The sequence below is a fragment of the Aspergillus tanneri genome (assembly GCF_003426965.1).
Source record: "Aspergillus tanneri strain NIH1004 chromosome Unknown AapTan_7_pilon_pilon_pilon, whole genome shotgun sequence".
Taxonomy (NCBI): Eukaryota; Fungi; Ascomycota; class Eurotiomycetes; order Eurotiales; family Aspergillaceae; genus Aspergillus; species Aspergillus tanneri.
Window position 1 is genome coordinate 776,089 of NW_022984634.1, and position 13,046 is coordinate 789,134.

General features: G+C 44.1%; 4 protein-coding genes across 4 annotated transcripts; all 4 read left to right on the forward strand.

Moving 5' to 3' along the window:
- Nucleotides 1–7,034: 7,034 nt before the first annotated feature.
- On the forward strand, nt 7,035–7,377 carry ATNIH1004_006855 (uncharacterized protein; the record flags this gene model as incomplete). The annotated part of the gene is made up of 2 exons (XM_033571482.1): nt 7,035–7,095; nt 7,166–7,377. The coding sequence occupies 2 exons, from the start codon at nt 7,035–7,037 to the stop codon at nt 7,375–7,377; spliced, it is 273 nt and encodes a 90-aa protein (XP_033424797.1).
- A 411-nt stretch (nt 7,378–7,788) lies between these two features.
- Nucleotides 7,789–9,507, forward strand: ATNIH1004_006856 (ankyrin repeat domain-containing protein; the record flags this gene model as incomplete). The annotated part of the gene is made up of 1 exon (XM_033571483.1): nt 7,789–9,507. One exon carries the CDS (start codon nt 7,789–7,791, stop codon nt 9,505–9,507), a length of 1,719 nt encoding a protein of 572 aa, XP_033424798.1.
- Nucleotides 9,508–9,838: 331 nt separating this feature from the next.
- On the forward strand, nt 9,839–10,195 carry ATNIH1004_006857 (uncharacterized protein; the record flags this gene model as incomplete). Its single annotated transcript, XM_033571484.1, has 1 exon — nt 9,839–10,195. One exon carries the CDS (start codon nt 9,839–9,841, stop codon nt 10,193–10,195), a length of 357 nt encoding a protein of 118 aa, XP_033424799.1.
- Nucleotides 10,196–11,193: 998 nt separating this feature from the next.
- ATNIH1004_006858 (uncharacterized protein) lies at nt 11,194–11,691 on the forward strand (the record flags this gene model as incomplete). Its single annotated transcript, XM_033571485.1, has 1 exon — nt 11,194–11,691. One exon carries the CDS (start codon nt 11,194–11,196, stop codon nt 11,689–11,691), a length of 498 nt encoding a protein of 165 aa, XP_033424800.1.
- Between the last annotated feature and the right edge of the window lie 1,355 nt (nt 11,692–13,046).

The window sequence follows — 13,046 nt, forward strand, 5'->3', positions numbered from 1 at the left end:
CACGCTGGTAGGCTACAACAAAGATGGTCAATTGTAAATTTAGGAAATCTTTCGAGCTTATGTATATGTGCCTCCGCATTTGCACAAGAGCATGGGGAAGCCTAATACAGAGTTAGGGGAAACCCCATACTGAAGCGTTTCGCAATTATCAACGTGCAATTATCAGGGTCCAGATAAACCACACAGGAAGCAGTACCCTACTTATACACAGCAAAAAGCTAGTATTCCCACTCCAGGTAACCACTCCAGTTAAATTCTCCATCATACATGGCCCCACAGTTTGAATCTATTTATTTTCCAGTAGCAAAACTTCTTTTTTCCTAAATCATTTTGCTCACCCACTTGCTCACCATACTCACCCGCGTTCCGAAATGAATCACCCAGCTCACCTGCACTCACCTTCTGAGTTAGCGGCGATCACCCATAAAGCAGCAACTAGCGCAGGGCTCAACTACCTTTTGACCGCGTTCATAATACTGGCTTAAGTACGGCTGAGCGGACGGGAAGCCCTGTTTTCCACACCCTGTGGTCGTATGTGTCTGGAAATAGGTTACAATAAATGAAAACAATAGATCACATATCGCAATGCCGCTCTATAACTCTACCAACCTACGGGCGAAACCATAGCTCTGTCTGTTGGTTGATGCAGTGATGAGATTCTATGTACTAGAAGATTGAATATCTACATAATACCTTAAACATTTATGTTGCAACAGGTTAAGAGACCAATTGATATAACACCCGTGCGGGAAGCGATATAGTTGGAACATATATTAGAGAGTGGCTTAAGACACTAGTAGATATAGAGGTAGACTTGTAGCACTAGATGTTATAGATAATTTTGAAGCTCAAAAGGGAGTATTGGTTTGAATTATAGCCCGGTATAGGTTATAGCAGGATCACCTCAGTATTATTATTATTGTCACGGGCTACGCCTGTATATTGCTCGGCTTCGCCTTCGCTGCAATCGGCGCACATGAATTGGTCCGCTTATCATAGTCACATGACCCTTCGTAGTATGAGAATGCACACTCCTTCCCCTTTACTTTCTTCCCCTCAGCGATTCCTCTTTGTGTATATCTAGTTATTAGATAGCAAGGCGTTTCGCCCCTTTATAATTATCTATAGTCCCAGTAGTCAATAAGCGTCCAAATATTCAGTCTTAGGCTACCTGGAGAGCACTTCTAAATCAAGAAATAGCTGTTACCGTAGATAAAATTAGACTCAAGCAGCTTCGTATAATCCAATACTCACAGTTTAGTATAGGATAATCTATAACTTAGCCCATTGTATATATCAATATCTACTTATCTTAGGCATACTGGATTATCTACAAAGGTAGTTCCGCCAATAAACGTGGCCATACTCATAGCTGGATTGTTTGCCTACAATGTTTTTGCAACTAACAGTTAATTATTTCATCTAGGTCCGCCCCATATCATCAACTAAATTACTATATTGTATATTAGAGGATCTTGCTTGTACAGAAAATATTAAAGCAAAAATTCAGCAGCTTCTGTCGCTCATAAGGAATACAACTTCAGCAATACTGCAGCAGTTTACCCTTCTTATATTATGGTTAATACCACTTCATACTTTAAGAATGATTGTCTAATAGTGCAGTTACACTAGCATGTCATCGTAATAATACCTGGCGATAACAAGTAATCGCTTGTGGATCATACACTCATGCTAAGTTACAACTGGCGTAGAGAAATAATCTATATATTATCCAATTTCGGCCGTATCCAATCCCCGCTCTTGTCAGTCAAACCGACAGGTCTGGCATTTTATTAGCTAGCTAGCTAATACAAACAATATCCATGTCATATGGGAATAAAAGCCCTATCCTATGTCCCTACCCTAACGTCGTTGAAGCTCGGGTGCCTTGAACAGAAGATAACAGGGCGCACTACAGGATCAATCAAGTTCATCCTATATTAATATCTCGGGGGCAACTTAAAAGCCCCTTGATCAATAAATACCTACCCATTCATGAAAAAAAAAAAAAAAAAAAACATCATTTGTTGATGAAACGTCCCAGATATAGGTCTGGGCCCCGCATAGCCAAGGCTCTGATGCAGACGATCTAGGTTTAATCCAGAAAGTGTAATCACAAGTGGGTGTTGCTATATTGATCCTATTTTTTGGTTTTCTCTTTGGAGGTATTAGCCCTAATGTGGCGTACTTGGTGTCTTGAGACACACCCTGTTGATGATATTGATACTACCCTGTCATTCATAACTTTGATAGTAAGCTGTTTGTTCTAAAAAATAAAACAAACGGAATAAGAAGTTAACCAGAAAGGCTCCAATAAACATATCTACACTACTTTCCACTTTGGGGCACTACTCCATTATCCATTCACTCAAAAATAGGTGACAATGAGCGATTAATGTGTCATACCTAGCTCTAAAACAATAGCCATCCGAACGCACCAATCCCGAGATAGATATGGGCCTTTATATGCTCTAGAATACGGCTTGGGCCTGCAACTTAATACCCTGATTGATCAAATCGCCTTAGACTTCAACTTTCACTATGATCTGACGGGAGAGCGATGCTAGGTAACCGAGAAGTACCAGTGCCCCGCATACCAAACTGAAACAAGTCCCTATGGAGAACGGACGGACATCGGCTTTTCGATTCCTGGGCTGTATACTACTAGTCCGAGAACATGAATGACACGGGATAGGTAAGCTTCGTTGCTGCTGGTAGAGCCTCGGCCGTTCGATAATAATGCGTAGACTTTGCGAGAGAAGTCGGGCGAGCGATTGGCGATGTAGATGGAGACTGTGTTGGAGTCAGCGAGACGCTTATATGGGGGTTCGCTTAGTCAAGCAGGACGATCATGAGACTGCGGGGTCTGGGTTCCTGGGGAATCCTGGAAGCGGACCTTGTGAGATTATTGACAGTTATGATGTATTCTCAGCTAGATAGTCTGTATATATAGCTGTCTGCAACACCTCCTACTCTTATCTTAAGTAGGCTAAGTAGAATGGCTAGTTGATCGGTTCTGTGCTAACTCTCTAGACTTCAGTTGTTTTATTAGCTTGTGCAATCTATTTCTATGGTTCTTGTTGGAGAGATCGAGAGTTTATGGGGCAATGTTGTAAGCCACATTAGGTAATACTAGCATGGAATGGTAAGTGCTTGATTCTCCATTTGAAACCTGTAATGTACCCCAACCGAAAGTCAAGGAAAATAGAAGTGAAGTAACTTCATGGAAATCACTGGATACACACACATATGGGACTACAGAATACAGGACTTTGGTACAGCTGAGCGGTCCATCGTGCAGGCACTTAGCAGGGCCCACAGCCATATTATAGGACTGGGAGTCACATGCAAGTTCCAGTGTGTGATGAATAGCTTATCATGGATGTCTATCTATACTGGCAAGAATTTCGTGTCTGTATTCATACAGGGTACATCCAAACATAGAAGGAAATTTGATTAAATAGGGCTTGTCTACAACTGTACTTTGCTGTTTGGTCTCTAGTAAGCAAGTATTACTATAACCCTACTATTATTACTCCCGGTATATTCCCAGCTATTTTTGGTGGCAGACAGGATCTACCCCATCGGCATTAATTATTAAGCACTGATTCTAAAATGTAGCAGACTACTGTAAGACACCATTACGATGTTCCACCGTGAAACATCCAAGGTCCGTTCCTTTTCCGTCTGAGGCTAAGCCGCATCGGTACAAACAAAACACCGGCTCTTGATCTTCCGACACTATAAAGAGATTCATAACATCTAATTGCACAAATACAATCTCTAGGGTAGCCCCAGATTTTTAGCGAAAACAGGGGTTGGTCTTACGACACTAGCGCAAACCTAACGGGAGAAATTGGCAGGTCTATATTCCTACATTGTGTACCTACTCTGTAGAGCTAACCATATATCCAGTGGAGAGCAGATCACTATTAATAGTAAATAATCAGCTTAGTAGTTTCATGCATATACGATTCGATTACTACCTTCCACCGTATGATCTTGACCTAGAAAGCACCTTCTTTTTTTAAAAAAAAAATATATATATATATATATATATATATTTAACTCAGGGAATACTCCAATACTCCAGCAGACAGCATTCGAGTTCCCGCAACCTTTGTTTTAAGATGGAACAGATCGTACCTTAATTTAAACATTCCTGATATCTATCCCGCTTTGAGACCGAGCCATGGGTTCGCTACTGCGGGCTACGGCCCATATGTCGCTTATTTTATTTCCCCATCCTGTTGCTGTCTGGAAACTGGGAGTAAGCCGTGTAATTCCGGATACCCTATGCTATTCTTAAACATTGATAATGTACATGGAATGTGTATCTTTTATTAGAATTGATAGCTTTGGTGTACAATGGCATACTATGGTTATATATGTTCATATCTGGTTTGCTACTTGTTTATACCTCATCGGCATGTCATGCATCAATATATAGTCCCAAAGGCCATTGGCAGAATAAACCTCGGAAAATCAGAATCATTCTTGCAGATCATCTGCGACAGACAGCTTGCTCTGACGTGCTTCTTGTGCGTGCTGATCTGCAGTCACCCGCATGATGTGAGGCAACTAGCACAGAGACAGGAGTTCCATTGGGCGATCGACATTTCCATTACGTCTCGATTATGCATTAGCTCAGGCTCAGCTAACAATAGACTCCCGACCTCGGGTAATCTACCGAAATATAGGATCCATGCTCCTTTCTACTAGGATCCTTTGTGTTCAGATGAGCTACTGTACGATGGTTAGCCCGTGCTTCAGGGGCTCAATTATCCGGAAGATCCATGCAACATATAGCAAGGCAGTCTTCTACAAGATACATAGCATCCCTGAATATATTAAAGATCAATTGCAAATCTTATTGCAAGGTTCCCCGCATCTCATCTTCCCTTAACCTCGGCTGTTTTCCCTTCGACATCATTGAACACGGAATGCCAGATGCCTCTGACAACCAGTCGTTGCTGCTACCTAGTCATCCTCGTCTACTTAGCCCTACTAGCCACAAAACCCCCGTCATCAGAGTACGCGAGGAAATCAACCATAAAACCGATGACATCAGACATCCCGAAAGAAGCGGATACGAATCCCGAGTTGACAAAGAGTCCCTTAGCCGGCACCTGGCAACCTGTGTGAAGAGTGGACGCTCTCTAGAGTATAAGATACGACGACTCCAAGATGAAAATACTTCCCAGCTTATCACTTCAGCCAAAACGGGGAATGAGACACAAAGAAATTTGGCTGGTATAGCTACCCTCCTTGTAGAAGTGGAAAAAACAATTCAGTCTCAAATTAAAGCTCTGAGAGACACACAGGGGCTCTGGGAGAGACACCAAAAGAGCTTGAAACAGGAAAGAGAGTGTCTGAGGCAAAGGCTGCACATTGCTGAGATTCAGCTTGGATCCGTTATCAACACAGCCACCTCAGCACCCTTACAGTATCCTCCAAGCAAAGAACCCATGATGTCGGAAAGATCAGACAAAATGCAATTCTTAAACAGAGCAAACAGCGAACCATCCAATAATGTGAACGCTGGGCATTCACAGCGTCGCCATTCCATATCCTCCACCACAGAATTGGCAGCTCTATATACTTCGAAGCCCCACAGCCAAACTCGTGCTGAAGAGTTAGCCTCCCTGAGGAAATATCTCAACACTTCCAAGCCCCTTCCACCGCTGCCACCATCTAACCAAAAGAAAATCCACGATTTGTACAATATACCAGGGGTTAAAGCTCGAAAAGTGCTTGGCTTGGATTCTGAGCAAATATCCAGAAAAATAAACGTGCCACCACACAGAAGCCATTCGCAAAATGGATTTACCGTCAGCTTCAAAAAGCCTATCTACTCTTACCTGTCAAGTCCCCAGCACGTTTTTCCAAGAATAGTTGAGATAGGAAAGCGTGAAAAGCCGTTATTGACAAAGGCAGAATATACACCAGGCACCAGACGTGAGGAAAGCAGCCCAAGAAACGTGGCTGTTGAAAATATGGGGACACTTGCTTCCTCAATTGTTGACACAACTCGCCGCACTTACGACAACAATGATTCTTCTGATGTTCCATTTAAGCTCCAAATCCAAAGTCAAGTCCCTGAATCTGCTCGTGAACCTTCACCGTGCCTTCATGAGAAAGAGCGTGCTCTCGAGTCTCTGGGAACTGAAGGGAACAATAATAGATTAAAAGGCAACAACTTTGAACTTCTTGCTCATTCGCCGTCTCAGAACCATGCAATATCCACTGCAGCTCTGCCATCAGTCGCTCAAAACCCCTCCCGTTCCCCAGAAAAGCAAGTCCACCTCGTTAAGCATTCACCAACAGAGGTATCTCGTCGACCTTCCAAGCTACACCGATCAAGAAAAATGTCCAATTTGAGTGACAGTGAACCCAAAGATAGAACCCCCCATCCCCAGCGTGAATCCAAACAGACGGAGAATATATATTCAACAGAAGAAGTAAACAAGAAAACCCCATGCAATGAAGTCACAATGCTCTGCATACTCGGATCTGGGAAGCTGGTTCGCCGATCACCCACAATCCGTACAAGCAATGCCCTCATATGGAACGACGATGAACCCTCCCTGTCTACTGACACAAACTCCGATGATGGGTTGGCATTGGGAATGTTGGTTGGATATAATTCTCTATCTGTCCAGGAAGCAAAGCTAGGACATAGCCGTGGAGGAGGAGCAACAAAACAGACATATTCTACACCAAGGAGCGCCATATCTCCAAGAAAGGTTCCTTGCCTTCCGTTCATTTACTCTCCAACAGGATCCAGTTATCACAAAGAACCAGCCGATTTTACTGTTCCCCACCCTTGTGTCTCTGACGCCATCTCCAGGGGCATGGAGGGACAAGAAATGCTTCAGTCTATCCAAAGACAAAAGGTATACACAATTCCTAACACAAAGGCAAAGACAAAACGATACCCTGGGGAAGTGAACGAGTCTCAATCGATAGCGATTAGGCAGGATGATATCTGGTACAAGAGATGGGTATGGCTTTCACCGCAGGAACGTGTCATTATGTGGGCAGTCGCCAAGCCTTTGGATGGAAGTGCTAATGCTACTGAGCTTACGTCCAAAGGTCAGTGTCATATATACAAATCTACGCAATTCGTCCACAAAGCAGGTTTTGGAAGCTGACTACTAAGCAGCAGCCATAGAATCGGTGCTAGATGTTGATGATGATGACCCCCGTGGCAAAGACAGGGCACCTTGCCGCAGGTTCAGCCGGTCTATTCTTGTCCTGACTCCGCAGGGAGCCTTTAAATTCAATGCGCTGAATGCAGAAGGCCATTTCTCTTGGCTCATTGCATTGTCTTACGTGTGCCGGTCCTGTCGTGACCAAAGTTGTACCAACAAATAATTCAGACAGGCGAGAAAGTATGTTTATTTGGGTAATTACTCTCCACTTTGAAGGTGCAGGAAGTCGGGCTCATAGGCATTCATAATCGAACCCAGGGATAAATATAATAATATAGTAGTTAGCATTTCAAATAAATAGTCCACATATATAACGTTTTAATTCCGAAACAGAAACTACAACAGAGTACCTTTTTTGGCCTAACTGAAACTTAGATTAGGGCTAGCAAATCTTGTAATGTCAGGTGATCGTAGATATTTTTCCTGGTCTTGGCGATTGTGACCCAATCTTTTCCCTCAAACTTTGTTCGAGATTTGTCCCTGAAGCACAGTCCATACTGTATGTCTTCCTATACCATCGATTAGACAGGTTTACCAAGAAACTCCAACTGCACATATCAGACCGGGACTGATCATGTCTTTTCTTGGTACCATTCTTGGATTCCTTGGCACGGTGGCCTTCCCCTTCCAGGATCCACTTCAGAAGCAGTCGCCACTATCTACTTTGCAACAGCCATTCCTAGAAAATTATACTTTTGAGCCATTCCCACTAGATACAAATATCACATGGATGCGACGAGATTTTTCAGAGTTGCACACTGCAGCCCTGGAGGGAAATAAACAACGGGTTGAAGAACTTATTAAAGCCGGCGCCGATGTGTCCGCGTCATCTCACACAAATATCATTGACGGTGGAGGTCCACTGCACTTCGCTGCATATGGAGGTTATGTTGATGTTGTACAGCTACTACTGCAGGCTGGGGCGGGTCTTTCCTCGGCGTCGAAATCAGGAGCTAGTGCATTAGAGGTTGCTGCATTTAACGGCCAAGTGGAGACCGTGAAGTTTCTTCTAACTGCCGGCGCAGATCCCACAGGCGGTACTGCTTTGCATGCGGCGGTTGCATCGGGCAGTGAAGAGATATTCTACATGTTCCTGGAGGCTGGTGCTGATATCTCGGCTGAGGGCCATTTTGGACGGACACCACTCCATTATGCTTGTCATGCGGGCAGGGAGAAAATTGTGCATTTTCTGCTACGTCACAGTATGACGCCGTGGGTGGATACTGATCCGGAAATACCGTTCTTCTCAGACAACGAAGATAGAGAGATCGACACGTTTTCCGTTATTGGTAGGGTCAATGTTTCTGCCGTGGACATTGACGGAACGACTGCCTTACATGATGCCGTGGACTCGGCTTCTAAAACAATTGTCCAACGACTTTTGGCAGCAGGGTCAGATGTAAGTAAAGCTGATGCTTATGGAAAGACAGCACTGCACCGTGCAGTTATGTATGGTTATAAGGATATTGTAGAATGTCTTATACACGCAGGGTCGGATGTCCAGGCAGCTGATTCCAGCGGGGAAACTCTTCTAGACATTGCTGTCATGGAAGGAAACTTGGAACTTGTTCGTATCCTCCTCAGTGCCGGGGCTTATATCTCCTCCGTATCGGAGAATGGAATGACACCACTGCATAGGGCACCATATAGCCCTGCCGGGCGGGATGTGGCACGATTGCTTCTTGAGCATGGAGCTCAAGTCAACAAACAGGATAGTGGAGGATCAACACCTTTACATGAGGCTTCTAGTTGGGCCCACTCCGAGGTTGTGCAGGCCCTCCTCTCATCAGGAGCTGATGTGTCTCTATCCGACTACGCGGGAGACACAGCACTGCATAGAGCCGTCACCCACGGTGACGAAACGATAGCCCGGCTATTACTAGATGCAGGGGCAGATATAACCCAAATCAACCATGATCATGCAACCGTACTGCACCTGGCCGCTAGCCACTGTAATGAGCAAGTGGTATCACCACTACTTGATGCTGGGGCCGACTTTTTGGCCACAGATGGCAATGGAGCAACTCCTCTGCATTTGGCAGCTACGCATGATTGTGAGGGAGTGGCTCTACTGCTTCTGGATGCTGGCGCTGATATATTTGCCCTGGATAACTCTTGCCAGACCGCCGAATACAGGGCAGCGCAAGGAGGACATCTAGAATTGGCATTGCGACTCATCTACCGATCTCCTATGCACTCGTGGAAGGATAAAGCTAGAGTCTATTTCTACTCTGCAGTTGCCAGGATATCCAACCTACTTCTGGGATCTGACCTACCTACCTTGAATTCTTGACCCTTGAATCGAACAGCTTTTGAATTCCTTCTATGAATAACATGTGATGACAGAAATATAGAACTTTAATATGCAGCTTATAAATATATAGAAGCTCATTGATATATAATCTAAAAATAAGTACTTCCAATCAAGTTAACTCGATATAGGTGGGAATTGCAAGCGGATGGCTACTTATACTCTGACTTTCGAGGCTGTCTTGTCAATTATCAGGAGAGTCAACAGATAATTCCTCTAGTGAAGATGACACTCTGCTCTTCCCTTAGTGGAATCCCAAAAACATGTGAAGTTTATCGAAGGACTCACCCAATTCTATCAAACGCTTATTGACATGCAATACGTACAAGAGGATGATATCCTCCTTCCACTATACGTGGCACAGCAAATTGACCAGGAAGCCTTTGTTAATGCATACTACCGAAGTTTTCGCCCTGATCTACAACTGCCCCGTCTCAGAGACCTCTCTCCTCAAACCAAGGATAACACATTCTTCATCCCATATCCGAATTTGAACGATGCAGAAAGTAACCCCCGTGACCCATTCATCTACACCGAGGAAGAAGACTGGACGGTTCCACTCTGGGTGATTCTCCTCAATGTACATCAAACTCTTGCTGACCCCGTGTGCGAACATTGTCTTATCTACGATACTCGCTCGCGGACGTTAGGTTTATGGTTGAAATCATGATCCTCCGTTGGAGGAACATCCCGCTTTCTCACGGACGCACAGTCCCCCAGGATAGTTTTCAATGAATGGATAGATGATTTCCAGAGTCTGAATTGGGTTCTCTCGCTTCGGAATGAAAAGCACTGTACTTACACACTCTCGACAGAGATTGCCTCAATGAGTTGTTGGGTTATGATATGTACAACATGCCATCTCACATAAGGAATTTGTTCCTCAACATAGGGCGAGATAAACAATATAACTACTAGGCTCAGAGGATGAATTTTAGGCAATGTGGGTGACCTGGGAACCTTCAACCGGGGCTTTTAATGATCAAGAAACAGGAATGGAATCAACAAGTGGGACGTTTGTCGTGCGAAGATGGGAGTTTCAGTGGATACTCTCGTACGCTTTCTGGAGATTACGGGCTACAGATTTACTATTTCGGAATTGGTCTGAATGCAGCTATGCTACACATCACAATGTTTATACAGCATATAAGAGTAAAATATGCAATTGATCAAGTATTATTAGCAAATACAGTAACTACAGCTAGTTAAGATAAAAGGAATCCACCCAGCTGTATTCTTCTGCGCAATGAACAGTTTCCCAATCTCAACCGTTGTTGAAACAAAAAACATTGATGAATCCAGAAGGATACTGGATACCCAGCTTCATACTTGACTAGCAGTCTTTCATGTTCAGAACAACATTGCATGAACAGCTAGTCTAAAGTAATGCGACAAGATGTTAGTATTTTGTTTATTCTGTATGTGGCTTTGATTTACATTACATATATATATATATGTTTAAAAAAAAACTCTGCCCAGTAATAATTCCTCGAATTATATTCGTCCATCGACGTAGTGTCTTAAAACAGTGTAGAGCACCAGGTATCTATCACATCACAGTTTACGGGGAAATCCGGCCAACCCCACTCGGAGCTGGCCGCCAAAACAATAACTAATAATTATCGTATAATGCAACATCCCTCTTTCACCTGAACAAGTCTCACAACCATGCCTCCTCTTACTCCCGACCAGCTATCTACCGCAGCTGCCACCTGTCTGCAGCTACAGGCTACCGCACAAGACATCCACGACAAGCGACCATTTGTGGCTCTTCTCTTTGCCCCAGATAACTCCACCACGCTGCTATCATCACTATCACTCTCGCATGTCCGTCACGCAGAGTGCGAGTTAGCGCGTAATGCAGCGGATAACTTCTCCTGGGAATATCTGGCCGACTGCACGATGGTGTCTAGCTGGGAACCATGTGCCATGTGCGCGGGGACCATCTACTGGGCGCATATCGGCCGATTGGTCTATCTAGCCTCGGAAAGCGCCCTACGTGAGGTCATCGGACCCGCGAATCCGGAGAATATGACAATGGATCTACCCTGTCGGAATGTGTTTGCACGTGGACAGAGCCCGGTCGAGGTGATCGGTCCAGTGGCGGAGTGGGAGGAGCGGATTGTGCACGATAGTCGTCGATATTGGGACCGACATAGACCCTAGGAAAGTAATGATTGGTGCTGTTTTCTATATTATTTTGAATGTTCTTGAAAGATGTTCATTGTCAACCGGGTATTTTGATATCAAGAGGACTTGGGGTTTCAATATCTCTGCCCTCCTGAACAGAACCAAAACACTTCCGATTTTAATGTTCATGATCATCTTCTCTTTTAAAAACACATTGTCGAAGAGGATAACAGTGGCATGTTTTGCGGTAAATTAAGTCCTTCCGGAAATGCTCCGCCGCATATCGCAGTACAGAATGAACCATTTCTAACACTGTCTCTTGCTAACGAGTAAGGCATCAACGGGGAATGGAGGAGAGCACCCTACGAAGACCTCATGAAATGTTTCGAATACCTACGGGATGAGATGCCATTCGTCGACACAGATAATGTCATCTGCGCAGGGGAAATTTTTGGCCGCTCCATGACGTACTGGATACAAGGGAATGAACTGGGGAGGAGATTCAAGGCTACCCTCTGTCATGATAGGATATTCAGTCATATATCCAAGTTCTTACCATTCCGATCTTATTCATTTCCAACCCCGAAAGCTAACAAAACAAACATACATACACCAGATGATAGCAGGCGACGACTTCCTCAGTGACATCAATTCCACAGGCCAATGTTGCCCTGGATCAACCACGACATTCTGAAGAAATGGAACCCGGCACGGCACAGCATGGTCTACTGCCGAATTGGACCACTCCAATGCTCATCATACACAGTATTCGTGACTATAATGTGAGCATGGGGCATGGCGTGACGGCATTCGGAGTCCTTCAGAGCCTTGGCTCGACCAGTCGTTTGTTGAATTTCCCAAGAGGGACATTGAATTTTGAAGCCGGCGAATAACCTACAGTGGCACAAAGCAGTATTTGATTGATCAATGCAGGATGTGTAGATTTTGGAGTTTAGTTTTTTGTGTCTTCTGTGCAGTAATCCAGTGATCCTTGCATCATTCAGTAGGTTCATGTGGCCTCGAAATTGTATACCTTCATTCTACGGTTATTTTATCTGTATTACCGAGTATATCTGACTCAGCTCTAGTCCACCCTACCTGCGACTGAACTGTAGTCACCAATGCTGTTTTGCCACACAGAAGTTCCAACCAAGCATCGGCGTTGCCATTTCATGATCAACATCTCATGGCGGATTATATTACGGAGCTATCCTAATATCTCCTTTAGCAATTGGAAAATCTGCCTTCAATATATCTTTAGTTCTTAACACTTTTTAATGCTATTGCAAAGGCTTTCAGCCGGGTCCTTGGGTTGTTTAACATCTTACCTTTAAAGCCTACATGGAGGTCTTATATTGATTAATTTTTAATATTAACCTTAAACTACATGA